The sequence below is a fragment of the Quercus robur genome, chromosome 1 (assembly GCF_932294415.1).
Source record: "Quercus robur chromosome 1, dhQueRobu3.1, whole genome shotgun sequence".
Lineage (NCBI taxonomy): Eukaryota > Viridiplantae > Streptophyta > Magnoliopsida > Fagales > Fagaceae > Quercus > Quercus robur.
The window spans coordinates 27,422,284-27,449,927 of record NC_065534.1 but is presented as its reverse complement, the minus strand read 5'-3'; the positions used below and the strand labels follow the sequence as shown (position 1 = coordinate 27,449,927).

Below are 27,644 nucleotides of genomic sequence, written 5' to 3'. Positions count from 1 at the left end.
GATTTATGATATCTATATTTCTCATTGGGACTGTAGATCCTTGAACATGAGCATTTTCTAGTGGTCCAACACCAACTATTTTTCCAATGATGTTTGCAGCAAATAAAGATGATTAAGTAATTTGAAACATAATTATTTGAAAATAAATTTGACACTTTTTAGGCTACCTGTCAATTGTTTGTTATTGTCAAAGCGATCCACAATTGTTCGGTAATCAACAAAGTCAAATTTATGCTGAGAGATAGTAATTTCAGCCTCTTTTAGCTCCACAATAACTGTTGTGTGTAGAAAGTTTATTTCCTTGTCTTTACTTATAGGCCGATAGCTATCTTTTTCCTTGTAAGTATCTACTCGAAAATTGGATAGTGAATATAATTGTCCTTCTCATAGTTGTGCCTGAAACTTCTTAACATTGTTTTTTTGAATTGTTGCGTGTATTGTGTCATCCTGGCACTTAAATAAGTAAATGAGACCTGAGATATTTCCAAATAAACCAAGGTAAAATAAAATAGCTTTTTTGGCTGTAAAATTATAGCACTATTATAATATACTTGAAACAATAATATTATCCAACTGAGATTCAAGCTACCTAAATATCAAAGAAAATTCATCTCAACATGAATGCCCCCCTCCCCAACCTTTCCAAATGAGAAAAAAAGAAAAAAAGAAAAAGAAAAAAAGAATTTCAACTTTAGTAGCAAAATTTGGATTTACCAAACCTAGGTGTCTAAAAATTCCAAAAGTCTGACCTCAAATGAAAGAAACTCACAATCTTAATTCAAAATTTATTAATATTTGTGTAAGGTGATAGATTTCTTTTTTTTTTTTCCCCTAAAAAAATCAAGTCCAAAACTTGATTTAAATTAAAGCCATAAGCGTTAACTTTCATTCACTTCACTATATTGGGCTTCCATGCTCAATTTTATCGGTTTAATAAAATTTCTCCCTAATTCACCATATACTTGTATTTAGTCTAAAATACAATAGAAACTCACATACTTGACATCCAATGACTCCCTAAAATCCGGCCATACCCACTCTTAACAACCACTCAAACTCCAGTATACCACTATCAAACTACTTCCCTCTGTCATGGAATATAACCAATTGAGAGAGAAGAAAACTCACCTTTAAATCCCCTTGGAATGGATGAAACGTGCCACCAACACTTTATACTTCACTACCTCAAAGTCTTACATTCTTCCAATAAGCCACAACACGTTAAAAAAATGAGACATGAGATATTTCCAAATAAACCAAGGTAAAATAAATTAGGTTTTTTGGCAGTAAAATTATAGCACTATTGAAACAATATTCAGGCAATATCACAAACACATCAATGGCATGCCAAGGATGCTCATCTAATATAAACACAAACAAACGAAAAAAAAGGGTCTCATATTAATATAAATAGAGCATAAAAGTTTTGCACCCAAAAAAAAGAATTGAGATGTAGAGATACCTCAACCAAAGCAGGGAGGTTCTGTCACTATTTATAAACCGTGTGGAAAGGAATAAAGGGAGGAAGGAAATCAGATAGGCAGCCGTTACTGAGAAACGATAGAGAAGGTAAGTGGGTAGCTTTCAAACTCTCTATTTTCTCACACAATACCTGAAGGCTTCAACGTTGTTGTTGTTGTTTTTTAGGCTTTTTTTTTCTCTCTCTCTCTACGTTACATACTTCAAACTCTCTCTCTGTTCACGTTTCTATTTGGTCAAGAAAAACCCTGAACGCTTCCCCTTTTTTTTTTTCCTTTTTTTTTTCTTCTTCCAAACCGACTTGAACGTTTGATATTTTTAATTTCTTTTTCCTTTAAGCTGAATTGAAAAGGCCTTGGGTCGGGCTTGATAGTGGAACAAATAAATAAGAGGTGGGTTGGATTAATTATACAAATTTATTATTGGGTGATAGTAGGAGTAAATAAATAAGTAGTAGGCTGCATTTATAGGGCTGGGATTTATAGGGCTGAAAATTGAAAAAACTATTTTAAAATTGAAGGAAAAATTATATATATATATATATTTTTTTTTAAATGACGTGGCAGCTGATGTGATGCAACGTGAGAACAGTAGCATTAAACGCTACGCTTCAGCTTTTAGTAATATATTGATTGATGATGATTTATTATGATTGGTAATTGAATGGTTGTATTGTGATAATTGAGATACTTGTTGCTAGGACTTAGCAAGAAAAGAGCTACTAGTTCAAAGTATTTTAAAGTACAGGTCATCAAGGAAACGACTGTTGGTTAGAGGCTTCAGAGGAAAAATGAAAATCATTGATGCAATAAGTGTTAAGAAACAGTTCTTCTGGTACATTGATAATAGTTCACTTTCTTTTGTTCACCCAATTTTATTCAATTTTACATATTATCTAATAAAAACAATACAAAGAGTGAGATGTTTGAAGGTGACCTCCAATAGTGTTGCATGCATAAGAAAATGAAGCAGACCATATATACAATATAAGCGCTTCAATTCAACCACCAGAGTAACCCATCATTGGAGAGTCCCCAATGGCTTTTTATATGTGTACCATTTTGCAATGACGAGAAAAACTCCCAAATTCAGCACACTCAGCACGGCCAAGAGCCAAAAGAAGTAATCGACATGACCATAATTTAAACTGTCCGGTATCCATCCAAGCTTCCCATGCCTAGTACTCACTTTGGTAACAATGGTTACAAGTAGAGTGCTCAAGTAGTTCCCTAGTGCCACAGTGGTTAGTGAGAGAGCAGAGCACAAGCTCCTTGTGGCATCAGGTGCTTGCTCATAAAAAAACTCCAACTGCCCAATGAATGTGAAAACTTCTGCACATCCTATGAGGAAATACTGAGGAACTTGCCAGAAGATGGACATAGGAATGTGCTCAAGTGTATAGTAGTTGTGTTTTCTAACAGTCTCAAGTCTTTCAAGTTCCAAAATTGCTGCAGATACCATGACAAAGATGGATATGATGAGGCCAGTGCCCATCCTCTGGAGTTGAGTTAGGCCATTTTTGTGACCAGTGCATTTTCTAGCAACTGGGACAATGATTCGATCATAGACTGGGACCCAAAAAAGGACACTAAGTGTGTCGAATATTGAAAGAGATGCTGGTGGGATCTCGAAGTTAGAGGGACCAACGTGAATATCCATGGTGTTGCCTTGCAACACAAATAAAGTGCCCATCTGACCATAGACAGTGGCAAAGACGATACCCGTGGCCCATATAGGAAGCAATCGTATAATGGCTTTCAGCTCCTCAACTTGGGTAACTGTGCAAAGTCTCCATGGGTCTACTGCAACCTTTACGTAATCTGTTGGTACCTTCACGGCTGCCTTGTCAAAGAACCTAAAGAATACAATATTATGTAAGGATTCATATAAGTCAGGGAAATAGGGGATGCTATAAAAAATGAAAACAGAACCCACCCAAGAAATGGAAAAAAGACTGTCTTACATTTACACACAAGCATTATGGGGTATTCTAGTTTGATCTGTAATATGGACTTGAAATCCTTAAGTTTCGATTCTCACAGCAATGGGATTGTTGTTGCAATTTTGAAGCATTAACTGATTACATTCTAGACATTGAACTGGGGGATTCCTATGCTTTTCTTTTTCCTTACTTTCTGTTTGCTTTTGAAGAGAGAATGAAAATTTACAGTTCTTCATTAAGAGATGTTACTTTATTCAGCTAAAGAATTAAGATTAGAAAAATCCCGACAAACTAGAGGGGCAGGCTGATTTTGCTCCTAAAGTACGCCAACCCTGTTGGATGGGAGGTCCTTACCCCAGGACAAAGCTATGAAGGTGAGGAAAACTGATTTCGAACTTCTTGCATATTGACTCTCACTGGTAAGCTAAGCTTTTTACTTTAGAAACTTACTTGAAATCTTTTGTGCGCTCAAGCTTTCGGCTTCCTCTAATAGCAGATTCTGCATCAGCAGTCTCATACAAAACAACAGACTTGTCAGCAGGTACTTCAACCCGGTATTTTCTAATGGATGCTACCACCACCTGACACATTCGTGTCAGAGCGCTACCCCCAGGTTTCTGGTTCCTATACAACCAGGGGCGGCCCAACATAATGTGGGGCCTAAGGCGAAAAATTTATGCGGGCCTTTAATATGTAAATATTAATTAAACAAAATTATTTAATACTAATCAAATTAAGGTTAATTTAATACATTAAATACATAAATAATACCAACTAGACTAATGTTAATTTCATATAAAGAATTGAATATCATAGTTGAATTATAAATATTAATAAAAAGAAATAAAAATATATTGCGATTGAAAAAGATACTTTATTTTGGATATAAGATGATGCATAGTTAAATAAAGTTGTAATCTAATTTTTAATTTTATATTTTGATTTTAAGAGAGAGAGATATATTATTTGGTGTGTGACTTTGTAGGATATTAGTTTACAAAAATCAAAGTCTCAAACTATCAAGGGAGATTAATCTATAATTGATAATTTAACATATTTGCAACATCTTTTTGAAATATTTTAGGGTTTCAATTGAGTTAAATTTTTATTAGTCTCGTAATTTGAGTCTTAATAGAAATGAAAAAAAAAAAAAACTTTAATTAAAAACACTATAAAATGTTCAAAATATAATGTGACGTTGTCTCTCATTGATGAACTTTATCAATTTAACTAATGAATGTTTATATCACTTTTTTGTAATTAATAACATAACAATTTGTAAGTCAATAGTAAAATTTGTATTATCCTTAACATCACTAATAAAAAAAATGTACAACCTTTAGAAAATATATATTTAGTTTTATAAAAATTTGGGCTTTTAACTATGAAAAGTAGGGCCTTTTTTTCTAAAAAAATTATTGTTTTTTGGTGGGGCCTTAGGCCTAGGCCTAACTTGCCTAGGCCTTGAGCCGGCCCTGTATACAACCTTGTACCTGAAAAGAAGCTCACTACAGCAATTGCCATGGTCACTGCTGGGATGCCAAAGCCCCATCCCCAACCTACATTGTCTTGTATCCAGACCAACAAGGAAGAAGCAATGAGAGCACCAACATTGATTGAAAAATAGAACCAATTGAAGAAAGACGATTTGTGTTTCTTCTCATCCTCATTGGAATCATCAAATTGATCAGCTCCATATGATGAGACGCAAGGTTTAATCCCACCAGTGCCAAGTGCAATCACGTAAAGTGCTAGAAAACACACTGCACTTTGTGTAACTGTTGCATGGCAATCTTCTTTTCCAGAACACGTTGGCTTTAGGCCGGGGACTGATGCTGACAGTGTCAAAAGTGTCATCCCCTAGGTAAAATTGAAAACGATTTCATCATTTAATGAGCAAGAAACTCGAAGATAAAATGCTCTGAAAACTTGGGTCAATTTTTTTGAGAATCTGAATTATATATGATTGTAAGCCTGGGTAGAGTTGATAAAAGAGGAATAGAATCCTCTCAATTTCAAATGAAACAGTGTACATGCAGCGTCATCAATTAAAATTTTAAATGACGAGGCATATATAAATCTATAGATTTGTAATATTAATTTGAACCATAAAATGAATCTATTTGAAAAAAGGGATATTGGAACTGAAATAGGGGAAGAAAAGATTTATTTATCTTTGTACTTTTTCCCTAGCAATTAGGATATGTTTCCTGATGAAGTGTAATTTCAAACTTGTCTATCAAGTAACACCGAAAGCAGAAATCATTCCTAATTTTAGATACCCCATAATGAATGCAGTGTTGAACTCAGTATGCACTTCACCATGATGACTCTTAAATACACATATAGGCTGCAAAGCTTAAGTTTCAAGCGAACCAGACTTACGAAAACATAGATAATGGAGAAAATGGCAATAGTCCAATATCTTCCAAGGTAGGAATCAGCAATGAATGCGCCGATCAATGGGGTGATGTAGCATGTTCCACCCCAATTCGAGACATTTTTAGAAGCAGTAGCACTGTGCTGATGTAGTTGATTCTTAAAGTAAAGCACCAGGTTGGCGCTCATCCCGTTGTATGCCAATCTTTCGCAACATTCATTTCCTGTTGATGAAAGTTTAAACTGAAGAGCATCTTATCCAAAGCATAACTAGATTTACTAGTAGTATAAGAAGATGGATTGTAAAATATATACCAAGAATAAAGGGACAGGCCTTCCAGGTTCCAGTTTTGCTTCTATCAGCTGGATTTCCATGGTGATCTACGGTCCCATCTTTCGTGTACTTTTCATCATCTTCTCCCATGGTTTTTCAGAAACTTCTTGTGTTTGCTCACTCTTTTTAGGGGATTTACTCAAAAGCCAATCAACTCAGAACTTGAGGTTGAGCTAATAGTACACTAAATAAGAACCACAAAGTACATTAATTAGAATAATTATTATGGCATACCAGACTTGTTGCATAATTGGAACAAATATCCTACGGAGTCTGGCATAATTGGAACAAATATCCTACGGAGTCGATTTCATGGTTCAGACTTTTGTATTTAGATCTAACAGTGTATACTGTCATGTCATTTAATACTTGAAATGATGTGGCACTAGATATCCCTTTAGTTTTGTAATATATCTAATATGAACTATAAAATAAAGGATAAAGTTTCTCTCCAAACTAATTTAAAAAGAAACCCTTAAAACACCCACTAAAAAATTAACATATTTATATATTTTGAAAATATAATTGTTAGGTTGCAAATTTTTTATGTTATTAACATGTATGTCAAATTTCATTCAAATTAAATGCTAATTATTATTTGATCCATAAATGAATTTTTTATGTGTAATTTATGACTATAAAAGTTTGAAATTTAAATATTTGATTGATGGCATAGCTATCAATTCATTGATCGTTCTTCTTGAAATTTTGCAAGGGTGAAGAATATTAATAAGAAAATGCAATCTAGTTGTACATTTTTCAAAATTCACATCCAATAAGAAGAAAAAAGATATATATAATGAGAGTTTAAAAGGTTTCTCTCCAAACTTGTCCTAAAATAAATCCAATTCAAATGGAGCCTATTCTAAGTAGCTTTGCAAATTAACTGCTGGCAATTGGCACAGTGAAAAGCCAATATCATCCTGATTCATAGTCACACAGATGAACAGGAGGACAGAAGTATAGGAAAGAAAGTTTAGAAGTTTTTAGAATTTAGTTCAGAATATTCTCTGCTTCCTTTGGGAATTATCAAGAAGCCCCAATCAATTGTCAAGATGGATCTTAGGCTACACACAGTCTAATATATATATTTACAGTACGTAAAAGCAATGAGATAAACTGTAGATGGGATTGGAAACTACCGTAAGAAAATCACAAACTAGACACAGAAATTATACATTTGGCTTTTTCTTGAATGAATGATATGTACCAATTCATGAAACCAAAGATTACCATTTACTAATTCAAATCTCCTCCTTCCACTCAAAAGACAAAACTCACTCATTAATAAAAGGATATGAAAAAACTGGGATGTGGGGCAAAGCATCAAACCTGGTACTTTCACAGTTCATCCTATGTACCCAGAAAGAAAAGCAGTAGATGCCTCTTATACACACCACAGACTCTGTAGTCAGAGCCACAAGATATGGAATCTGGACTGTAATAGCTACTCTCTAATGGTCAAAACCCATGATATGAAAAGTAGTATATACCATTAGTATTAGAAAGATTACGTCGCTTTGCTTTGAATCTTATGACTATTAGAAAGATTACGTGGAGTTTTAGACGTCGGTTTGGTTTGGTGTGTCTTGGCGGCTAGTTTAAGTCAGCATGACCATGGGCTCACTAACGGCTTGTATGAGTGCAAAAGCTGTAAGAGATGGGTAATTAATGGATACCCTCAGAGTGCCATAAAATGTATACTCTCTCATTCATATAATTGTGAGTTTCACTAATTAAATTTATTATTAGATCCACAATTCATGTATGAGGAAAGAGGAGTACGCATTTATTGTACTCTCGAAGTACTTAATAATTTTGCGTAAGAGAGTGGGGCTAATTGCTAATATCTAGTCTCTCATTACTGCCCAAAAGAAATCTAATTGCAGATGGACGACCGGTTTATTTGCTGCTCTTCAGTGTTCACTCTTGAGTCTTGATTAGAAAAATGAGGATAGGGGTGTCATCAACTCATCGTCACTACTCATACAAATAAGGATGGATAGGGTGTTATCATAACCCATCATCACTAAGTGCTTTAGGTGGGTGTGGAAAGGGGGCACTTTTGAGTGAAATTGTGGTGTGCCTTTCTGTTAGAACCTCTTTCCCTTTTTCTTGTGTGTGTGTCTGTTTCTCAAAAATATAAATAAATAAATAAATATATATATATATATATATATATATATCTTCATAGTATAAGCAACAATAAGCCAAAATAAAATTTGTAATTACCGACAAGATGATCAATTATGATTGGTATATGATAAAAATTGTGTCAATATTAGACCCGCGTAAGTGATGTGTCAACAATAAATTTCCAACTTAACAAGTTGTGAAAAGAGTTGTTCCTGGCAATACATAGCAAAGCGAAGGGCTCCATTGTGAACTAGATCAGTTACCAAATGCAAGGAGCCGTGCCGAAAGTAAAGGCAGCAAGTTAAGAGTTGAAAGTAATCATAAAAAAAAAACTCAGCAAAAAAGAAGTAATCATAAAAAAAAAATTAAAGAATTGAAAGTTGAAAAGTCGGAATAAGGAAACCAAGTTTGGCAAGGCAATGTTTTTAGTTTTTACATACACACAAGCTAGAAGGGAAAGCTATTTTTAGTTTTTTATTTACTTTGACTGAGAGTGAGACAGAACCATAACATTAAATGGATGAATATAATTCTTTACCTTATTCACCTTATGCAATGTTAATGTTCATCCAACACACTGCACAAATAAACAAGAAGTTTTAACTTTCAAGGCCTTTTATGAAATCTGTTCTAATTGAAGCTTTAATTGGAAAAAGTGAGGAGGCTTTGCACGGAATGGACAACTAGGGAGGTTGAGTACAAGAAAGTCCTCCAGCTCTGCATGTGTGCCTACCAGCAAGATTCGAACAGTTTCTTTTATAATAAATCGAATTTATTAATAGTAATTTGTAGATCCATTGTATAATAATTTCATGAACTACGCTGTCACTCATTTATAATAATAATAATAATAATAATATCATTATATGCTTATTTCTCCGTGACGTTGGGTTCACCAATTCTGGTAGTATAGTTCCTATACATTGGCATCAACTAATACTATAATTAAAATTTTTTTGGATTCTTTCAGGTTATTATTTTTTGTTAAAGAAGAGTCATATATATTATAAACAAGCAGTCTTGTGTGTATACTGTATAGTGTAATTCTCTAGTCATTACCATACATACCACAAATTAAGATTCCCTTTTTGTTTTGTTTTTGTTGGTTAAGAACTAAATATGGTTGACTACCGAGGGTTTGAAGTTTGAACTTGATTACTTGAAGAGTTAATATAAAAGTAGGGACATTAATTTATTAGATTCTACCATACTTTTTCTTTTATGCTAAAGATATGTCATCATGTGATATGAGGCCGCTTTAAGATTCAACAATGCCTAAAAAAATGTCACTGATTCAGTGTGAACATCTTCTTTTGGAGGGACCCCCATAAGCTTTGAGAGTGGACATTATTGATTGTTATATAATCTATATATATCTATATATATATATATATATATAAAATCGAAACTTTTGAAACTCCCACAATTTTCCACATCATCATTTTAATTTAAAAAAATTTTAATTTTTAAAAGTAAATAATGAGAGAGTTCTAACAGGAGTCTTTTATATATATATATATATATATATATATATATAAGAGACAAAATCTTTGAAAACTCTAAAGCAATCTCCTCTGTCCGTTTCTACTAAGAGAGAAAACCCTAAACTTCAATTTCTTTGGTACGCTTGCTATTGCTTTTTCTCTTTTTTGTGAATTAGTTTTTTTTGCTTTTGTTTTGTATGGAGTAGTACTTTACAATATAATATATATATATATATATATAGACAAGTATTGTAGTAAGTTTGCTAACTTTTTGTGTGGTTCAAAGATGCTATATTCTATATTATTTTAGATTCTATAACCTTAAGCTTTACCTTATGGAAACATATGAACAAGTTTTCAATTCCTTTTGTGTGGATATTTTCTCACAGCTGTAGAGTAAGATATATGCCCTATATGTTATCTTATGTTTTCTCTTATGGTGTCATGCTTCTTTGTTTATTAATTAAAGATTATGTTGGAAGCCTATATTATTTGCACCTTCAAAGTGTTCGACAAAGTTTGAACCAAAATTTTCATCAATTAGGAAGAATTGGATAAAAAAAACTTAGAAAAGCTTTCCATCCTTACTGAAATTGTCTCGCAATAATGACTTTTTTTTTTGTTTTGTTTTTATAATTTGTAGGTTCTGAATGTTTTGATTTTTAATTTTATTGTCTTTTGAAAGTTTGACCATCTAAATTTTTGGGTTCAATTTTTTGCAATATTTGAAACAGTTTAGCAAATTTCAACTGTTATAACTATGGATTATTCTCTTGAAAGTAACCTATCTTTCTCTTATATTTCTCTATTTGGTAGTCATATATATTTTGTTTTGTTTCAATAATTTCTAGGCAGTGCCAGTAAATTTTCTGCTTTTTTTTCCCCTTTCAAACGTTTTAACATCAGAACTTTTTAGTTATTTTTTTTCAATATCTAAATTTGGCTTATTCATCAAATTGTAACTCAAAAAGATATGAGCAATTCACGCAATAGTATAGTTTCATAATCAATTTAAAATTTTATAAAATTATTTTAGTCTATTATAAATAGGTAAGTTCCTGTGCGTTGCACGGGTTTCCGACTAGTAATGTCAATGTGTAAGCGTGAAAGAAAAGGCCCAGTGTTGTTGTGCGTTGAATTCTAAAACCAAAATGATTAAACGACAAAATAGCCGCACAAGAAGAGGGGGGCTATTCCTTTAGACTAACGCACTGTATTATTGTATTACTATTCTTACACGGTTTGCCTGCCTTGCCGTGTCTAAATTCTTAAACAATAGGCTTAGCTTAGCAAAATGTTAAACAGGAAAAGCCAAGAGAGCTTGTCTCTCTTCCTCAATTTCTCTCCTGTCAAAGTGCCAACTGGCCAACTCTGCAAATTATTGGCATTATTCCAGGCCTCACCTCAGCCTAATTGAACACATAATGATGCTGTGCACGCAATAAAAAGTCACAATAATTTCATAAAGATCTTAAATTAACATGTCACATCTGTGTAAGTTGATATGCTAATTTAAGAATATTATGAATTATTGTAATTTTTTGTAGTGTTGAATACGGGAATCATAATAGAAGATGATCCTTGAACTGCTATAAACTGTTGAGTTGATGGGCTAGATCTGAGACACGTTATATGAGATATTTTCTCATATGTCTTAAGACTTTCGAGTAAATAAATTTTTTGCTTGAATCGGATGAATCCTCCACTTTCGGTCTCTTTGAAAGCGCCACTCTATTATATCTCCTTTGAAAAAGCATCTATTAACTAGTATCACTAATCTTCAATATGATCCAATCCCAAACAGCCCCATCCTCTCCCCTCATATTTTTTCTTGCTTTCTTTATTCTTTCAATTTATACCATGTTTCTTTTGTTTCAATAGAAAATGTTTTACTAAGAAAAATGTTTTTTTAGTGGAAAATATGTTCTAAAAAATACTAATCTGTTTGCACTTGATCATAAATCATAAAATAATCTCAAAACTATTTTATGTTGTTTGGTTCTCACGAAAAATCATTAATATTTCATGGTGAAGGTGGTGACAAAGGCAATAGTGATGGAGGCAGCGGTGAAAAGGATAGTAGCGGTGGTTGTGGTGGTGGTGGTAGTAACGATGTTGGTTGCATAAAAGAATGGAGAGGGTAAGAGTTAAAGGGAATTTTAAATAATAATAAAAAAAAAACATTTTTATTGCCTATTTGTTGGGTTATTTTTTCATTGACATTGAAAAATATTTCTATTGATCAATATTTTCCTTCTTACCAAACTTCAAGAAATACAAAAATATTTGAAAAATAAATATTTTTCATCAAAACAAACAGAATGTTAATATATATATTTTTTTAACATTTAATCTTTACCACATCTTCATAGGATTGTTCATTTAATTTTAATTTGGACACAAGAGGAGTTTGAGTTTATCACCAAATTTGATTATATTTTCAAATTTGGTTCATTTTCTTATCAAATAAACTCAAGCTTGTTCAAAAGCTACTTGATTAACTTATTCTTTTCTCGTATATAATAAACACTACGAGTAAATTTTTTTACCACTTCATACAGGGACGGAGCCAGAACTTGAAATTAGGGGGGTCAATGTTATTGTTAGTTGTGTGCGGTGGCTCTAGCTTTCGGCTCAATTACTTAACAGTTAATGAGTTTTTTTTTTTTTTTTTGAGTGTTTTTTATGTGTGCATCCAGGTATGGACAAAATTATTTTGTTTAAAATTTTTTAAGGGTCAAGTTGTTTGTTTTAGATAAAATTGGTTGATTGAGTTTAATTGTTTTTAGCTTTACTATTGGTAATTTTTGTTGTTGAATAATTTTTTTGGGCTTGTTTATTTTTCTTTAGATTTTAGATTTGACCTTTAAAAGGAGGAAACTACTAGAATTACAAACTTTTTTTTACAAATTATTAATGTGGTGAGTGGTTATTAATAAGTAAAAATGCGATGTAAGTGATGAGCCTAGATGCAAATCAATAAAAGTTTACTACCACAACAGTTTGTAAAAATGTTATAGAAAATTTTGTGGCTAGAGTAGTACTCCTAAAAGAATCAATGATAATATTAAGGGGGTAAAGTGTGACTTTATAGAACAAAATTGCAAAAAATGGTGACTATGTATATATTAATTAAAAAAAAATAGGGGGGGGGGGGGGGGGCAATGGCCCCCCCTAGTCCAAGTCTCTCTCCGTCCCTGCCTTCATAAATCTAGACATCAAAACACTTAATGACACGTGTTTTGACCACAATTTGCTAAGTTATAACTTTGGATCTAATAGACTTGTTATGAACTAGCTTGTTCACAGACACATTATATTTTGTTTGAGCCCGACTTGTTTAACTTTTTTTTTTTTTAATTTTAATTTAATTTTTATAAGAACTTGAATAATAGTTTAGTTACTTAAGTCTAAATTTAGACTTACATTTGACCAATATGCTAAATATACGGGTTGTGTATTATAAATATTAAATTTATGGAATATATGAGTGTGATTTATGTAGTTCAAAAAGTCAATAATCACATTAATTTTATAATAATTCTATGTAGTTTTTTTAAAGATAAATGTAGGATATTATAATAAAAACTGCATTAAGCATGGTAGTACAAATTAGACAAATCCAAAAAATACAACAAGGTCTCTGCTTTTGGAGGGGGAAATTAAAAACAACAAAATCACAACCCCTTTAATTAACAAGAGCATCAAATTTTTTAATAAGCTCCTAAACACATGCTCAATACTACTATGAGGGAAGTTGTTTAACAAATGCCAGCAATAAAAAAAACAATTGTTTATTTGAACATTCCATGAGTGGGAGAATTGAGAGTTTTTTTTTTTTTTGGGTGGGGGGTAGAAGAGAGACAGAATTATTGATTGGGTTGACCAACTTTAAAATGACTAGTCTTGAAATTCAACAAGACACTTTTTAATATTTTTAATGGAAATATCCGAGATTTAAATTCTCTCTTTTGCCAACCATTGAATTGTAATTCCTATATATATATATATATATATATATAACTATTGATTTGTAATAATGAAAACCAATAAAACAAAAACTCAAAAGTATCTATTTCGACTTGTGAGTTACATAACCCTATTTGAGTGGCTAGGTAAAGCCCATTTTTGAGAATCCAAGGCTAGTTTGGTTGAACATTTTAGTAGAGTTGTTTAAAATGGTGTGAAAGCTGAGGTTTAAAAAGTATTATAGACACACGTGTTTTTAGTATTCATAAAACAAAAAATGTGTTTGGTGCTATGTTTCAAATAACATGTTTCAGTATGTGAAAAAACATAATTGTGTGTTTGGTATGTGTATGTTTTATGTTTAAAAAGCTGATAAGCACAGTACAATTTAATATTTTTTATATTTGAGAAGAGAGAAGTCAGTTTATGTTTTGTTTAATCAAGTGGGCCCCATGATTTTCAACATATTTACAAAAATGCCATTAAAAAGCAACTTTTTGAAAATTGAAAACTGGTAGGATGAATTTTCTAAATTTAGTATTTAAACATCCTAAAATGAGCAATATAACTCAAACACTCTAATAAAAAATATTCTTACCAAACGTGTTTTTTTTTTTTTTAGGCCCATAGTTTTTAGTGTTTAAATACTGAAAATTGTTATTCAAACACCCTAACCAAACAAGCTCCAAAACTCGAAGATTACACAAGGTCACAAACCATGACATTAATAGCTCTAAAATTATAATTAAAAAAAAAAAAATGATCCGTATCCCATTGTAGTTCCTCAAGTTCATTGCTACATATAAATTGCAATTCCTCGAACTGACTTTTCAGCTGAATCTTTAAACTTTTTTTGCCATTTTGCCTTTGGAAACTTTTGGCCAAGGTAAATATCTTTATCAAATTATTTTCGAAAGGAAGAAAAGTGAAGAAGCCAATAATGGGTGTTGTGAGCCTGTGGGGAGTATGTTTTTTGGGTTGGGCCATATAATGCTGTTTTTGGAAAGATGTAGGATTGTACTTATGTTTTTGACTCTTTGGGATGGGCCCTATAATCCTGTTGGAAAGACGTAACATTGTAGTACGTATTGGGTTGAGCCATATAATGATGTTGGAAAGATGTAAATGTATGATTCTAATCTTTTAGAAAACAATCATATGAAAATGATAATCAAAGCGTGGTTTAAAACTCTCAAAATCGAAGCCACAACTTATATGATATGTTTATCAAATATAAAATGACCTATTCATTAACAGGGTCTGTTAAATTTGGATCAGAAAAAGGTCCACTATTTTGTAAATACTAGTATCAAGATGGCGTTGTCTTAAAATTCAAGTGATAGTTTAGTGATAATGATATTTTTTGTAATGCAGATATTTGTAATTTGAACTCGTTTACTTATTTCCAAAAATATAAAGGGCTTTCTTTTGACATTTTTAGCACAGCTCGACTCAAGGCTCCAAAAAGGCAAGAACACATTTCTAAAGGATTACTTAGAGGAACAAACGAATCTACAAACTAGATGCTATTAGTGTCTTGAAATTCCAAAATCATTTGGATATTTTTGTTCCAGCCCACCAACTCTCACCCATTTGATTGTTGCATGCAATTGACATCGTAAGAACTAGGAACCAATAACGCTAACTAAATTTATTTATTTTGTTGAGAAAATAATGCTAACTAAATTCTTTGTGCGTCATTGCATGATAATGACACTTTTGGTCACTTACGTATAAATTGGATTTAAATCGGAAAATTAGTTTCATTCATGATTCATGCTACAAACTAGAATAATACTAATAATTTTTTCTTCCAAAAAAAATTTTATTTTCCACCAAAACAAACCTAATATAAATATTTGTTTTAACATTTAATTTTTACCACATCCTCGTAGGATTATAAATAAGCCAACTCAAGCCAAGTATTACATGTTTAGGATTATTCATTTTATTTCAATTTGGTCACAAGCCAAACTTGAGTTCATCATCAAATTAAATTATATTTTCAAATTTGGTTCATTTTCTTTTTAAATAAACTCGAACTTGTTAACAAGTTATTTAATTAACTTATTGTTTTCTCATATATAATAAACACTACAAGTACAAGTAAATGTTTTTACCCCTTCATAAATCTAGACTTCAAAACACTTACATGACACATGATACATGTTTTCATCATAGTTTACCAAGTTATAACTTTGAACCTAATAGGCTTATTACAAGCTTGTTCACAAATTCATTATATTATGTTTGAGCTCAACTTGTTTAATAGAGTTTTTTTTTTTTTTATTCTATTATTTTTATGAGGACTTGTTTTATATAATTGAGTCTAAACTTAAACTTGCACTTGGTCAATATGCTAAATATACGTCATATTTGTTGTGTATTCTAAATAGAGCAAGAATTTGCTGCAAACTAAGTTGTAGCAATTCTTGCAAAATGCACGTGTTAAGTAGCCATTTGGTGAAAAATTCAATCTTGACATGGAAGTTTTTATTTAAATATAAGGTTGGATAACTGTCTATCTAAGTTATTGACACATGTACATTTTTGCAAGAATTGCTGCAACTTAATTTGCAATAAATCATTACCCTTCTAAAATATTAAATTTATAGAGTAGATGAGTATGATATATGGTTTTTTTTTTTTTTAAACTTACAGTGGTGTATATCCAAAAGGGCCTAACTCTTGGATAGATGTAGTTTGAAAACTCAATAATTACGTTAATTTTTGTAAGGAGGTGGGTTGTGCTAGTGGTATTGGGCTGCCTCCTACTGCACTAAGCCCAAGTTTTCTGGATAAGAGAGTCGGGATCGGCCTAGCTTCAGCTTAAATTGGTCTGGCTTGTGCGCAAACTAGGCTAAGTCTGCCAGGAACGTGTTCACGGCAGGTGGAACTGTTTTAGACAAATTGTGGCAGGCAGAGATAATAATAATAGAATAAACAGAAAATATCTAGTCACTTAAATGGGGAAATGACCAAATAGCCCTTAACATCAATTACAATAACAATGCTATTTGTTTTCTTTTTACGGAAGAGAAAGAAAAAAGAAATGACAGAGAAACATCAAACGTTTATAATCATGGGTCAATCAGAATACTAGAGGAATTCGACTGGAAATTCAATCTGCAGGAGCAGAACCACAAAGGGGAGAACGTCCCTCCTTAAAGTAATCAATCTCTCAGGAATGAATCCTGTCGTAGAGGTTAACAGCTCTGAGGGAAACGAGCTTGAGTGGTTTTCTGCGTAGGTGTTTTCGAGCTTTTTCCTACAGAGGGCCGGATTTCATGAGGGAGAGAAGGGATTAATCTACCGGCGCATGCCTACCCTTCTAACTCTCACTATTTCTTTCTTTCTTCTCACTATGTTTTACTTTTCTATTTCTTTTAAGTTTTCTATTTCCTTCCCTAAGTTCCATTCTGTGTTGTTTCCTGTTCACGGCAAGACCCTCCTTTTATAGTGCCTGCCGTGACCCAATTTTACTGTTTTAACCCTTAATTCCCTTTGTCTGGTCTGGGTGTATTGGCCGACCATCACTGTGCCATCTGTGTGTCGCCCTCCCATCGCCAGACAAGGAAGAGTATTTTGTTTGCTAGTTTGCCGTGGCACCCTTTCCTGCCATGGTCTGGGTTATTTCTCTCTCCCTATCCCTCATGGCATGCACCTAATGGTTCCAACTTAGCTTGCCTCTTTTGGGTAGTAAGCCATCCTAATAGGACACCTCCCTCGAAAGCGCTTGAGCCGGAACCATAAAAATAGATTTTTCCCCTCTCCCCACCACCAAACCATGCCCTTTGATCCTTTGACCCCCCCCCCCCCCGACCTCACCATGCTCTGTATTGGCTGGGTACAGGCTGGTGGTGCCTGGGCCTTGCGCGTGCCTTCATTCCATATGTGTCCAAAACTTGCCCGCTGCCCATTCATCTGTCGTGGTCTGGAGGCTCGCCGTCCGTGTTTTTTGACCTCTTATGTGGGCTGTTCTTTGTTTCCCGCTCCATTTAAGAGTTGAGCTCTATCTGATGATGGGCCTTACATTTGTTTGGCCCATTCCTTGATTTCTTTTATTTCTTGCAATGTCGTATTGTTATTCCTGTTGTAATGACTTAATCCTGCGGGCCTCTTTTGGGCCAGCTGTTTATTCCTTTTCTCAGTAGCTTAGCATGGTCACTGTTTTGCTTTTACTTATGGGCTCCTATGTCCCTTTGGGCTTTCCTTTGGGCATCCTTGGCCTGTTTGCTTTCTTTGGGTTTCCTCAGCCCGTTTGCTAATTCCACACTCCCATGAGCTTTTTACTAACTTCATTGGGCTTCCCTGGCCCAATAACCTTATTCTCATCCTTGAGGTTTATGGGCTTGCCATAAACCCCTTACTTTCTTAGTTTGCATTACCTTGGGCATGCAGCGATCCTTTCTCGCTTTTCTACCTCATACACTGCCCATGGGATGCTATTTCTTTCTTTTCGGGCTTCTTTGAGCCCACTTGCCTCTTCAAGACCCATTTGTTTATTTCTTGGGCCTGTAATCCATTATTCCTGTCGCTTGGGCCTAATGGTTTTGCTGTCTACTTTGTCAATTCTTTGTTGCCCTTGTTATTGGGCTTTCTTTCTCACAAATGGCCCTCAACATTTAACCCCCTGAACATATGAAACGTTCCTGCGATTCATATGTGAATGAAAAGACATCTATGCCCTTCTCTCTTCTCTTTTTTTTTTTTCGCGGGTCTTGTTTAAGTTGTGGACCCTTTCTTATATATATATATATATATATATTTATATATATATATATATATATATATTTTTTTTTTCCTTCCTGCTGCGAACAGGGTTGTCTTTTCAAATTTCCCAGTTTGGTAGTTATTCTTTAAGCATAGCCGCCGCTTCATTAATTTCATCCCATTCTGATGGCTGACCTGTCACCTTCCTTCGTGCCGTTATTAATGACTTGGGTATTTAAGGAAGAATCCTTCTGCACTTTAAACACAAACTCCTTCTTTTCCAAGAACATATACTTTCCGTCTCTTACTCTTCACCATCTTTTCCCCTTCAAACATCCGTACCCATCTTCTCCGACTAAAACCTCTAACCATGTCGCCGGTGAAAAGCCAAGGCTCTTCCCACCGCAAAGGGAAGGCAATCGCTTCCGACTCTCTCGTCGTTCCTGATGTAGGCGAGGAGATGGAACATTCCGAGTCGGAGCAGTCCGCTGAGGAAGAGACGCAGCGCGACCCTAACAGTGAATGCGCTCCTTTGATTGACCCGTGGTATGAAGTCCACCCTCACTTTCCAAAAGTTCTTGGTGACTATGCGCCGCTGCCACCGGGTTGTGTATGGCTTGCCCTTGTCTGGTGAAACCCCGACGTCTCTTGGGCTCCGTTAGCATCTTCAATCCCCGATTTGGCCATTCTCCAAGGCATCTCGCTTCCTGTACCCATTCATTTCGAATTTGGGTTCGGCACTGCCTTGGGTTGGAGAGAATGGGTTGACAGTGAGCTTTCCGATACGAGCTTTATGGGGTTGTTGCAACGAGCCGGCGTCTTGAAGGCTATTGTCTCATCTTGCTACCTGTCGAATTTTCGGGACCTCTACAACCTCCGACATTTGGTTCGACGATGGTGTACCACCACCCACACCTTCTTTTTCTCGTGCGGCAAACTTACCGTTACCCTTGAAGATGTGGCCAATCAGTTGCTCCTGCCTATTCTTGGTGATGCCAATCCTGCCACTCTAGAGTTTTCTCCAGAGGAAGAGGCCATTGAGGCCGAATTGAGGAAAAGGATGGTCGGAAACGCCAAGTTGTCATACTGGGTTAGTTCTTCTTCTAAGTTTTCTGTTGCTGCTCGCCGCACGACTTTTATTGAATTTTGGCTTTGCAAATTTGTTTTTGGGTCCCACCCCCACTACGCCATAAAGCCTTTGTACTTTCATTTGGCTATTAAAATATCTGCTAGGGTGAGCCTGCCGCTAGCCCCCATGTTCCTGGGGCATTTGTATGTCCAATTAGACATTCTTTGTAGTGATGAGAGTCAGGCTGGGTCCTGCCACATTGTTACCTCTTCCGTTCACTGTACCATACTTCAGAAGTTGTTGTTTAAGCGTTGTGCTTAGTATTTGACAGAGTGTAGATCTGCTCGGTTTGCTAGAGATAAGTACCAGACATGTTCGAGAGTAATTACTGACTTTTGCGGTAGGTTTGAGTCCGATTTTTGGCTTGCTTTTCGTTGGTCTGGCTTGAAGCCCATTGGCTATTCTGTGGTTGAACCTTTTGATGACGGCGTTTGTTTCTCTTAGAGGCCCTATAGAAACTTGGGTGCAAATTACACATGTATGGATTCTGTCATGGGTTCATTTGTTGACACCATTGGGACTACCACCCCCTTGGTTAGTTTTGATGAAACAGGGATTACTTATTTGGCTGCCACTAATGCCGGATGGCTGCCTTACCTAGCCGATGAAGGCATTAGGTTTGTTCACTATCCTGCCAACCGGGTGAGAAGCCAGTTTGGGTTGGATCAAGATATCCCCGATGACATTTCTTTCCTCATGGAATCTCCTACTTCAGTCCTCCCTTTCCTGCGGCATACTGCCTTTGAGTTTTAGAGGTAGCGCTTCAACGCTGTTACAGTTCCCGGTTCACTAAGGGAGGGTCTCTGTACTCCTCCCATGCACGGTTATTGGGACGCGGTGATGACTACATTTGTGAATAAGCTAGTGGGTAGTCGTGGCTTCTCCCTTATTCCCCCTGATGGGCTAGGTATGGTTGTCTCGGTTAACCCCCGATTGCTTCTTCCTTCTAAGTCTGTTTTGGCGTATGTTAGGAAACAAAACCGGTCGGCCATTTTTGAATGGGACGTAGAGAAAAAAGGATGGTATTGGCATGCTGGTGATTACCCTCCCAGCTGGGAGAAAAATTTCAAGGTAATAAACATCTCTGTACCGAGTAAGAAAGTTCCTGCCAAGCCCAAATCTGCCAGCAAGACCAAGCCTGCCACCCTACTACCACATACCGGTCCTTCCCTGGCTAGCATAACTCACGGTAGCAAAAGGAAGACAACCCCTCACCCCATATCTGCTGCTGAACGGAGGGTAAGTTATCTCTCCCTTTCTCTTTGACAGAAATACTCCTTAACTTTCTTGCGGCTAACCTTGCTAATTTCCTCTGCCTCTTTTCTTTTAGTCTAAGCATAAGGAAGACTCGTCAGTTACCCGCCCTATTTTGCTTGATGAGCCCGAATCTGAGGTAAGTCTATTTTCTTCACCTTTTTTTTTTTTTTTTTTTTTTTTTTTTCTTTTCGCACGTGCTCCCTCTGCCATGTGTCTTTTGTTTTTGCTTGATAATTCCTTTGGTCTTCACATTGGTATTTGTATTCACCTTCTTCCCCTTTTCTCTTTTTTTTTTTAGGAGGAGCCTGAACCTTTATCCATATATCGCCCCACTGCCGAGGAGATTTCCGCCTCCATGGGTGTACCCATGGAAGGCTTTTTTGATGGGGCCGATGTAGTATTCGTACACCCGCTCCCTCTACTGCTACACATAAGGCTCCTGCCAAAATTCCTACCCCTTCCGCCGAGCTGGTACCTAGAGAGGGACCTCATATCGAAGGGGTTGGTAAGACTACACCTTTGTCCACCGAGACACCCACTCCTCCAGAGGGAGTCATTCCACTTATCGCCGTTCAAACCAAAACCGCTCCTTCCGTTCTGCCACTTGTTATTTCGATAGTGACCCTTTTGCAGCTATCTCCCGAGCTGCAAAGGGCGGTGCTTCCCTTGTTGTTACTCCTTCCTCCATTCCCAGCTCCGCTACCTGTGGTCCTGATACGGACTTATTCTCAGAGGGGTCCGATGACATTCTTAAGGATACCGATGATGTGCCCGTCCTGAAGAAGAGGATTTTCGATTTCGATAAAGAGGAGAGTGCTTCGCCCGAGCCTGACTTCATGGATATGTATCTTCCCTCCCCTTCTTTTTTCTTCTTTCCTTTTTTTTTTGTTGTTGTACTTGCGTTTCATTTGTACGCCTATCTCCCTGCTTGTAGAGACTTTTGAGGGGCCAGGAATCGCAACAAACGTGGGAATGATTGCTCCTACTACACCCGTAGCGCCCATTCCTGCCGCACCTTCAGCACCCTTTTCAGCCGTACCTACTACTCCTACTTCTGCTGTACCTACAATACTTATCTCTGCTACACCCGCAGCCCCCATTCCTGGTAGCTCTGGCAAGTTTCCTTTTCCTTTTATTATATCCTCTTTTTTCTTTGTAAATCTTCTCTTCCCAGACCACGGTTTCTCATTTTGCCTTGTGTTTTTTTTATTATATATAGGCCCACTTCCTACTGCCCCTTCTCAGTTTGAGGTGGGTAGTAGTTCCACCGTCGTCCTGGATGATGCTGCGACCTTCTTTGCCCACTTTGACCAGCCGAAGGTTAACGACCTTGGTTCGGCAGACTTCTGGGCTTCCGGTCCTCCTTACGTGGATTTTTATGGCTTTTGAGTCCCTGAGGATTGCGTTTCTCACTTGGTGATGATCTACAGCAGCCGTGGAAACTTTATGCAAGCATTTCGTCTTGGCCATTCTGCTAGGGAGCATTTCTTGAAGATGTTAGGATGCGTGTTGAACGATATTGAGCATAACTTCATCGATTCTGTTTCTGCCGAGAGGATCTTGCAATGGAGGGCCATGATTCAGGAGCTTATCAGCGTGGGCTTTACTGTGGAGTTTGTTCTTGATCATTTTCGTGAAGTTGCCCGAGCCCTTTTTATGAGGAGAGTTCAGCCAGCCGTTGATGCTATAGATGCCCGCATCGAGCTTTTGAAGAAAGAGGTGGCAGATTTGGAGGGTCGTCATGAGCGCCTTCTTTCCAGCGTTAGTGGGCCCAGCCATTTTAGAGACCAGAGTCTCATTTCCAGACTCCATTGATAATGGCGCAGTTCCCTTCCCTTTTCTTTGCTTTCCTGTTTTTGTTATGTCGCACAGAACACTTACATGTTTCCTACAGTAGTTATTTGGCGTGTGTTTACCACAGTCTGGGTTTGTAATGATGCTACACTTTGCTACTTCTTTTACTATTGCTATGACATGATACTAATATTTCTTACTTTTTCATTACATACTCATGAAAGCACGTTACAACTTTTTCTTCTGTGACATAGTCACTTGGAGGAATAAAAAAAAAGTGAAGGAAACATAAAAGTTTTTTAACAAAAGAAAGGGACAACCACATAACTCTTTCCCTTAAGCAAAATAATGTTTCAACCATTTCCTATTGATGGGATCTATCAAGTCCTTGCCATCCATTTGAGTTTGACGATAATACCTACTTTGATGCGCTTCCCTTATCACAAGGGGTCCCTCCCATTTTAGTGCAAACTTAGATGGTCCTACCAGACCTTACCTAACATAGTCTGCCACCTTTAACACTAGTTGTCCTTCTGCAAACACTCTTTCCTTGGTCATCCTGCCGTAGGCTTCAGTCATCTTTTGCCTGTATCTACGGCTGTGTTCTTGGGCTTCTTCTCTCTTTTCATCAAGCCCTTCTAGGTCCTCAAACCTTTCTGCCGCGAAGACTTCTCCCTCTTTTTCCTTTTCTCGTGTCTGCATGACCTTCAGGGACGGTGTCATTATTTCTGCCGGACTCACTACTTCAGTTCCGTAGACTAAGGAAAATAGTGAAAAGCCTGTGGCTGACTTTGGTGATTTTCTGTAAGCCCAGAGAGCATCTGGTAGGTGCATCGCCCATCCTCCCGTATACTCTTGGGTCATTTTGCTGATGATCTTTATGAGAGTTTTGTTTGTTGCCTCTGCCTACTCATTCCCTTGAGAGTAATAAGGTGATGACCTGTGGTGCTTGACTTGATAGAACTCTAGCATCCTCCTTACATCACTGTTGGCAAATGGTGTGCCATTGTCACTAATGATCCTGTGGGGCACCCCAAACCTCACAATTATATTTTCTTTGATGAAGTTTGCAACTGCTCCCCCTGTGGCCTTACGGAGTGGCACTGGTTCTGCCCATTTAGTAAAATATTCTGTAGCCACTAATACCATATGTATCCACATGATGGTGGGTTGACTGGCCCTACCAAATCCAGTCCCCAAGTGTGGAAGGGCCATGGGGTGACCATGCTGTGCAAGCCCTGTGGATGGGTATGAATTAAGTTGGCTTGTACTTAGCAACTGTGACACCTTTTCACAAATTCTGTCGTATCTTTTTTCATGGTTGGCCAGTAGTAGCCCATCTGTAGCAAGCATCTGTAAAGCTTTTTCTTCCCCCGGTGCTCACCACATTCTCCTAAATGCACTTCTTTTATCATTTCTTTTGCTTCTTCAGGGCCCAAACACCTCAAAGGGTCCCCATCATACCCCTTTTTGAAAAGGATCATGTTATGCAAGAAGTAACATGTTGCCAACCTCTTAAGCTTGTATCTTTCACTGTGCTTTTGTGGCAGGATGCATTCTGTTAGGTACTGTATGAAAGGGCTTCTCCAATCCTCACTGACAAATACAGCGTAACTTTCCTCCCTGTCTGCCGCAAGCTGGCAGGTCTCACACTAGGTTTGGACTTGATCTACATCTTTACCCATACTTGGCCAATAGAAGCTTGCTCTCTGAAGTCTGCAGTAAAGACTGATTTCTCTGCAAGACCAGCAAGTCTTGTCGTGTATTTCTTTCAATTTTCTCTAGGCTTCTTCCTGCCCCATGCATCTGGATAAGACCCCACTTGGCATCTTGCGGTACAACTCTTCTTTTACCAAGGCATAGTCTTTTAACATCTTTAATTATACTGCATCGTCTCCTTTTACCAAGATTTCCTTTATGAGGATCCGCCAATCCCTTTCGCCCTGTTCCTCTCGGAACTTTTCCTTCAACACCTCAATGATGGATTCTTCCCTCTTGTTGACTTCTATCTTGGTGCTACTCCCTTTGAAGATTATTTGCGAACCCAGTGTAGCTAATGCGTCCGCAAACTGATTTTCATTTCTCGGGGCATGCTCTATTTCAAAGGTTGAGAATTTTTCTTCCATTCTCTGGGTCATCGCTCTGTACGGGGCTAGGCTAGGCGCTTTAAGGAAAAACTCCCCTTGGCCTGGCAGACAGCCAAGTTCAAATCTCCCAATACTTTCAAATGTTTGACTCCCATTTCGAGAGCCGTGGTAAGCCCGGTTAAGTAGGCCTTATACTTTGCCGTGTTGTTTGAACAAGGGAATTCCAGCTTAAATGACAGCGCCACTGCCTTGTCTTCTTCATAATACAAAACTACTCCTACCCCTTCGGAATGGGTAGTAGAAGACCCATCGAATTTCATTACCCATTGTTCTCTGACTTCTTCTGCCATGGCTACTTCCCTTGGAATTTCATCATCCAGTCATTCTTCCTCTTCTGGAAACTGTGCCAATAAATCTGCTATAGCCTGACTTTTCACTGCCCTAGGTGTCCCCATTCTTAAGTCGTATTGTGATAACTGTAGCAACCACTGGGATATCCTGCCGGAGAGGATTGGCTGTTGTAACAGAGCTTTAATGGCATGAGACTTAGTCATCAGCCATACTTCGTAGGCCAAGAAATAGTGACGCAACCTTTGCAAAGCGTATACAATGGCCAGGCACGCTTTCTCTGCCCTTGGGTAACGAGTTTCTGCATCTTTTAAGGCGCGGCTAATGTAGTATATTGGCTGCTCGACACCACCTCCATCTTCCTGAGTGATTAATGTGCCGATGGCATACGAGTTGGTGGCCAAATAGAGTAGCAGTGGTCTTTTATGAATAGGTGCCTACACCGTGGGGAGGTTCATCATTATCTGCTGTAGCCTTTTGAAGGCTGTCTACTGCGCTTCCCCCCACTCAAAACTTTGCCCCCTTTTTGAGCAACTTGGTGAAGGCAGAGGTGATTAATGCCAATCCAGGGATGAATCTCTGGATATATGAGACTTTTCCTAAGAAGCTCTTCAACTTTTTTACTGTGGCTGGAGGTCTCATAGTTGCTATGGCCGTAGCTTTGGCCGGATCCACGTCTATGCCCCTGCTGTGAACCAGGAAACCTAGGAATTTCCCAGAGGACACTCCGAATGCGCACTTGAGGGGATTTATTCTTAACTTAAAAGCTCTGCATCTTTCGAATACCCTTTTTAACACACAAAAGTGCTCTTCTCTCCTCTTTGACTTAACCACTATGTCATCAACATAGTCTTCTAGCTCCTAGTGCATCATATCGTGAAATATGGCCGTCATTGCTCGTTGATAAGTTGCGCCTGCATTTTTTAACTTGAAGGGCATTACAGTGTAGTAGAAATTTCCCATGGGTGTTCTGAAAGCAGTTTTCTCTACATCTTTTAGTGCCATTCTGATCTGATTGTATCCGCTGAAACCGTCCATGAATGAAAACATGGACCTTCCTGCCACGGAATCTATTAGCAAATCCATGTTCGGCAATGGGAATTCGTCCCTTGGACAAGCTTTGTTGAGATTTCTGAAATCTACACAGCATCTTATCTGGTCGTTCTTCTTCTTCACTGGTACTATGTTAGATAGCCAGCGAGGATGCTGAATAGGCTTGATGAATCCTGCGGCCAGCAACTTCTGCACCTCTTTGACTATTTGCGCTTCTATTTCTGTGTGAAATATCCTGGCAGGCTGGGCCACTGGCTTGGCCTCTAGGTCTTCATTTAATGTATGCGCAACTAGCCCGGGATCTAGTCCTGGCATTTCACTGTAGTCCCAAGCAAAAACGTCTTTGAATTCTTTCAAAAACAGTATGAGTTCTAACTTCTCCTTTTCTGTCAGGCTTGCACTAATTGAGATAGGCCTTGGTTCTCGTAAATCAGACCCTAAGTCAACTTCTTCCAATTCTTCCTCTGCCACAACCTATGCGTCCTTTTCTGCCGTAACTTCCTCATCCTTCTCTTATTATTTTCCTAAACTTTCTTCAGCGACGCAACACACCAAACTCTTGTGTTCTCCTTTTTGGGTGGGACCCACTTGCATCTCACTCGTGGGCCCCACGCACCTTCATAACTTATACATAATCCTGCCATCAAGGCCTCGGACCCTGATGCACTGAGGTGTTTCATCTGGCTCTACGGCAGACACTTCTTTTCTTTTCTTCTTTCGCGCCAGTAGTTCTCTTAAATCGAGTTTTGGGTCGTCTTAAACATCTTCCCACCTAGGCACGAAGGTACCTCGTGGCTTTGAAATTGAGTTTTCCCCAAATGGAGCCCATTGGTCATAAAACATGGTTTCCACCAAGTGGGCTTTTGCCTGCTCGAATGGCGAGGGGTTTGCAGCTATGCGTATCATCTTGCCATTCAATCTTCCTTTCACACATTGGTGGTAGGTGGATGGGACCAGTAGGTGTTTGTGTAACCAGGGCCTTTCCAAAAGCACATGATAGGATACTTCCGTTCTGACCACATGGAAACGAGTTAAAGAAGTTATAGGGCCTACTTTCAACCACAACTAAATGTGGCCTGCGGTGTACTCACCTCTTCCACCGAACCTCGTTACTTCCATCAGGCATCCTTGGATCTTTCTTTTTGAAATTCCTGCTGCTTGCAAGGTGCTCAACGGAATGAGGTTTACGAAAGCACCTGTATCCACCAAAGCCCTCTTGATGGGGATTTGATTTATGGATGCTGCTAAATAGAGAGGCCTCCTGTAATCTAGGTGTCCCACCTCCATATCCTCACTACTGAACGTGATTTCTGTAGGAGGGCTCTGTCTTCTGGCATTTCTGCTGACAGGCACTCCACCCCTACCCAGAGGCAATACTTACCAAAGCCTCCGTGGCTATTTTCCTTTTTTTTGTTGTAAGTCCCAACTGGTCAAATGGATTTTTGAACTTAGCACTCTGCTGTAGAGTGGTAATCGTCGCGGCAGGCAGGGCCAAGTTCTCTTCCTCGTCTTCTCCCGGGTCTGCGCATATTACTGCTGC

General features: G+C 37.4%; 3 protein-coding genes across 4 annotated transcripts in view; all 3 read right to left on the bottom strand.

Moving 5' to 3' along the window:
- Nucleotides 1-7,605, bottom strand: part of LOC126727848 (protein NRT1/ PTR FAMILY 8.2-like) — a 57,008-nt gene extending 49,403 nt beyond the window's left edge. Inside the window, exon 1 of the mRNA XM_050433760.1 lies at nt 7,467-7,605. The gene's annotated coding sequence lies outside the window, so the exon portion shown is untranslated. The remainder of the gene's footprint in view (nt 1-7,466) is intronic.
- LOC126727829 (protein NRT1/ PTR FAMILY 8.2-like) overlaps nt 1-27,644 on the bottom strand; it is an 80,418-nt gene that overhangs the window by 29,476 nt on the left and 23,298 nt on the right. The window contains exon 1 of one of the 2 annotated variants that reach the window (XM_050433754.1): nt 7,467-7,614. The exons of the other annotated variant lie outside the window; for it this stretch is intronic. The gene's annotated coding sequence lies outside the window, so the exon portion shown is untranslated. Of the gene's footprint in view, nt 1-7,466; nt 7,615-27,644 lie in introns of those variants that run through there. 2 annotated transcript variants of the gene reach the window in all.
- On the bottom strand, nt 2,293-7,605 carry LOC126727878 (protein NRT1/ PTR FAMILY 8.2-like). Its single transcript, XM_050433781.1, has 6 exons — nt 7,467-7,605; nt 6,116-6,318; nt 5,807-6,024; nt 4,908-5,281; nt 3,872-4,081; nt 2,293-3,334 (listed from the first exon to the last, which is right to left on the bottom strand). The coding sequence occupies exons 2-6, from the start codon at nt 6,222-6,224 to the stop codon at nt 2,500-2,502; spliced, it is 1,746 nt and encodes a 581-aa protein (XP_050289738.1). The 5' UTR covers nt 6,225-6,318; nt 7,467-7,605; the 3' UTR covers nt 2,293-2,499.